Source organism: Protopterus annectens, chromosome 13.part0 (genome assembly GCF_019279795.1).
Source record: "Protopterus annectens isolate FY-2018-M chromosome 13.part0, PAN1.0, whole genome shotgun sequence".
Taxonomy (NCBI): domain Eukaryota; kingdom Metazoa; phylum Chordata; order Ceratodontiformes; family Protopteridae; genus Protopterus; species Protopterus annectens.
The window spans coordinates 288,044,291-288,049,015 of NC_056747.1; the positions used below are offsets into that span (position 1 = coordinate 288,044,291).

Genomic DNA, 4,725 nt, shown 5'->3' on the forward strand with positions numbered 1-4,725 from the left:
AGGAAGAAATGGAAACAGGTGATCCGCTGTGGCGACCCCTAACGGGAACAGCCGAAAAAAGATGAACTTTAAACTAATGTTAAAAATCAAACTCTATGTTTGCATTTTTCCCGTATATATACAGTGCTGTAAGTCGGTTAAATAAGCAGGGTCTGGTCTAAATATAAAGTAAATGGAAGGTGAAGGCTCAGGCCTGAAATCATTGCTGTCAGAGTCGCACATTGAGAGAACACATTTTATTTATCGGTATTTCCAGAAGTTTATCACGTCTGCATCTAAGTGCCTTCCACTTAAGTACGGTTGTTTGGTCTCAAAATTAGACATTTTAGAAAGATCAGAGAAAAATTCTGAGGCATTTTTAATAGTTTAGTCAAGTGCAAGTTTTTCTAATGTGGTAAGTTTTCTTAGTCATATAAAGTGTTCTTATTAGTTAGTCTAACAAAATGGCAAACACCATCGTCTTATAAAAAGACAAATGAAATAAACACGAACTAAAATTGTGGACTATTTTATCTCCAAGTGCAAGAATAAAAACTAAAGCAAACAAAAACCTAAACAACACAAAACAACCACCATTGTATAATAGCAATAACCCACTGCTGGGTGTGGGTAATGCTGGACTTACCCACGGTTGGGCTTTGTTTGGTCACTCGGGCTTCACCTTCGTGACCAAACCACGCCAACCATGGGTAAATCCAGCATTACCCACACCCAGCCGTGGGTTATTGCTTTAATGAACACCTTCTGTTATCACTGGCTGTTTGTTGTATGGGTGTGTCTTCAGAGAAAAATTCCTGTGACATTAAAACACAAATTTTGTGGGAGCTCTGGCATCTAGGTTGGGGCAGTCATAAAGAAAAGACAGAATATTCAGAAAACATTACTAATTGCTGGAAAAGTTGCTTCCTTCCAAAATCTAAGGAAATAAAAAGAACATGCAATTCACCATGAAGGAAAATACAGCCATGTGGTTTGTTTGTTTGTGTCTTTCGGCTTATCTCGGTTAGGGGTCGCCACAGCGGAACTCCGGTCTGCTAATGATTGGTAGTGGATTTTTATGTGCCGAGTTACCAGCCCTGACGCACACCCTTCAACGAAGGCACGCCCCATTCACGTATGCCTCCACACAGAAGACGCTCTAGCTGAGAATCGAACGGGAAAACGTCTTGTGTCTTGCTGTGAGGCGACAACACTACCGCAGCACCACCATCGCAGTATTGTAATACAGCCATGTAATAAGTAAGAAAATAAATGGTAGAGGATCAAATGAAAGATTGCGAAAGGGCAGGGAATGGTGAAGGTAAAAAAGTAGGGGAACACAAAGTTTACATGAGAATTGTGCTGTATTAACCGTGGGAAAACATGCATGCCTGCTTTACTTCTGTCAGCAATGATATGGTACACCTGTGAGCTTGCACACATTATTTAATCTGGAATTTGTAAAATGTCAAAAAAATCAAATATACTTTAAGATGCATAGGGTTTTACTATACTGGGGATTTATTATCACAAAAAATAGCTGCTAATATTCAAATCCATCCTTTCCCACACACACAAGAACTTTTTAGTATGCAGTTTTACTATGGCTACAAGAAGACAGCATAAAAATGTCAAACTACAAACATGAATAAAACATGGGAGTTCTGAAGAAAACCTTCCCAGCCCAACACAATACTAATGGTCAAATGAAGCACAGATGAAGCCTTATCTTCAAACACTGAACTGTTCAGTACTGACAATATTTTCTGCCAACAATTACAATGGTACTATGGAAAAGAATGCAGAGTGAAAAGGGCATTTTATTTGGAATGTTTTAAGACAGGCTATGACTATCTTATTTTATACATTAGCAATAAACTTAGAAAAGATTCAGACTGGTAAGGAAAACAGTCAAACAAACACACTGCAACATAAATATTTTTACATAATAATCTCTTCCACGGTAATTTTTAAAACAGACTTTTATAGCCTGCATCTATTTCCCAATATTTGCTCTTCAGTTGGATTTACAAAGACAGCTGTATTGTGAGATACAACACTTTTGAAAAACAGCAATCCAACAGTCTTGCACTAGATTTCAAAAGTGAGGTATGTTAATTCCTCTTTTCAATTTCATTCTCTGGGCTTCAGGCACTTGGAGCATACTGCATAGCCAAACGATCAAATTCATTTTCCTTTAAAATAAAAGAAAGAAAGAAAAGCAAGTTATATTAGGTGCATCATACACAATACACTACATTTTGGTGTTATGTATGTGTACATATATGTGAATCTAGTATTTGCAATTGAATGGGCACAATGTTGACATTAAGAATATCTACGTACAAATGCTGAAACACAGAACGTTGACATGGTGAGCACATGCTTCAAGGTTTACTCCTAAGTGAGTTAAACAAAAGCAAGTGTTATTTCGGTGTGTGTGTGTGTGTGTGGGGGGGGGGGGCTGCACACTTCCCCTTTCTCCTGATAATCATATACACTACCTCTGAGATATAACAATCGCCATGGAATGGGAATATTCCCTTACTCAGGAACAGTCTATCTCTTGTACATATCAAACATCTGTCGCTCCCCCAACATCTTTATTAAATTTCAACATGTGACAAAGGCAATCTTACATTTATATAAATGAAAAACATACAAAATGATATCACTTTACTTCAAGGTGACCATTTTGTTACAGGACACTTGAGGGCGGCCCCAGGAAGCCAGGTCTGCAATTCCATTCTCACAGCCCCCATGGGAGGGGAGATAGGGCAGCCATGTCATCTCGCACTGGGGCAGGCAGTTTGGCCACTCATCCTTCCCCAGGCACTGTGGGGATGTCACTCTGAAGGGCAACATCCAGGAGGGCAAGAGGCCACATGGCAGGAGGCTGGAAGCGATACACATTCGTTGGCAACTGGCAACGTGGGGGTGAGAGACTGAAGTGTGCCGCAAAAAGTGCAGAGATGGGGGGAACCAGGGCAATGTTCACTGTGAGTTTGAAAGCACTAGGTGCAAGGCAAAGTGAAGAACCAGTGCCATGGATGGCTGGCTGAGGGACTGTCTGAGGCTTTGTGGCCCAGCAGAGTTCCATGAGGCTGGGAAGATCCCCTGAGAGGCTCTGAGAGCAAGCATGACACTGCAGGATATATCAGCAGTTAGGAGATATGTAACCATGGGAAAGAGCACTCTCTACTGGGTAGAAGTGGAACCCCAGAGGGGGTAAGTCCCGATGGAAGTCTGGAAGGGAGAGAGAGGTGGAAAGTGACTAGTACAGTACAGCTCTCACCTGGGTGACGGGGTATGGACCATGCCCCATCTGGGACAGAAGTCTGGATGGGGGGGGACAGCAGATAGTGGCAGGGCTGGGAGAGATCCTGCCTGGGTGAGGGGGGGGTAAGACAGAGCTCCCCACAACAGAAGTCCTTAAAGGAGCACTAGGGTGGACAGAAGCGGGGCATGGAGAGCTCCTGCCTGGGTGAGAGGGGTCAGGCACAGCTCCTCCCATGATGGAAGTCCTTAGGGGAGCAACTGGCGGACAGTTGTGCGACCTGTAGAGCTCCTACCAGGGTGAGTGGGGTCAGGCATAGCCAAACCCCATGATGAAAGTCATTGAGGAAGCACCAGGGTGGATGGCAGAGGGGCCTGGAGAGCTTCTGCCGGGGCGAAGGCATCCAACTTCACCCCATAACCGACAGCATCCTTGAAAAATCTCGAAGTCCCAAGAGATGCTCTGGATAGGAAAGCAGGGGAACTCTGAAGCCTTCATGAGATCAGATCTGCCCCTCAGCGGCCAAGGGGAGTTCAGGAGGAGCGGACGGAAGTGGAGGGAAGCTCCCCTGAGAAGGTCCGAGGGCATGAGCGATCCGGCAGAATTTGGCAGTCTGCAGGAGACATGCAGGTGGTGGAGTTCCCTGACATGGGGGGCCCATGGCCAGGTCAAAGGGGAGGATTCTAGGGTTTGACATGACAGAAGTCAGTACGGGAGCACCAGGCAGATGACTGTAGGGGCCTGGAGCGCTCCTGCCTGGGTGAGTGGGGTCAAGCAGAACCCACCCCCCACAATGTAAGTCCTTGAGGGAGTGACTGACTGATGGCGGCAGGGCGAAGGCATCCGACTTTACCCCATACCCAATGGCATCCCTGAAAAATAGCAAAGTCCCCAGAGCTGCTTAGGATGGGAAAGCAGGGGGACTGGCCACCCGGGGAAGACAAGTCACCATTCAGACTGAGTGGTCTAAACTGGGAATTTTTGTGTCACAAAAACAATGTTTAGGGATTCCGGGACAGAGACTTCCAAACTGGGACTGTCCTGGAAAAACTGCGACAGTTGGTCACCTTGCTTTAGTTGCAAACAGTTAACATCAAGGACACCACTGAAACAAATGTACTTGTAAACATTATAAACACAAATCACTTATAAACCTTCCAGTCAATGTCAGTTAAGCATTATACAGCTCATTCAAATCCTGCATCTTAAACCTCTTTCCTGCTTCACATATACTGCTCCCAGAATTGAAATTTTTTTCAATGTAGTTTGCTTCTTCCCTTTTCTAAAGATCTCAATTCCATTTGTTTTATCTCTGTTACTATATTCACTACTTCTAGTAAAGCTGGTCTAGACTTTGATCTTCATTTTCTAGTAATTGCTTTTTTGGCAGCTACCATAATTAGACTCAGCAAGGCTTTACTTACTTATACACACACACATATATATATATATATATATATATATATATA

The 4,725-nt window shown here is 43.7% G+C and overlaps 1 protein-coding gene across 1 annotated transcript in view; it reads right to left on the reverse strand.

Annotated features, from left to right (window-relative positions):
* Window positions 1-1,781: 1,781 nt before the first annotated feature.
* Window positions 1,782-4,725, reverse strand: part of COPE (COPI coat complex subunit epsilon) — a 515,037-nt gene continuing 512,093 nt past the window's right edge. The window contains exon 10 of the mRNA XM_044053853.1: window positions 1,782-2,174. Coding sequence (XP_043909788.1) covers window positions 2,127-2,174 — 48 coding nt within the window. The 3' untranslated portion in view covers window positions 1,782-2,126. The remainder of the gene's footprint in view (window positions 2,175-4,725) is intronic.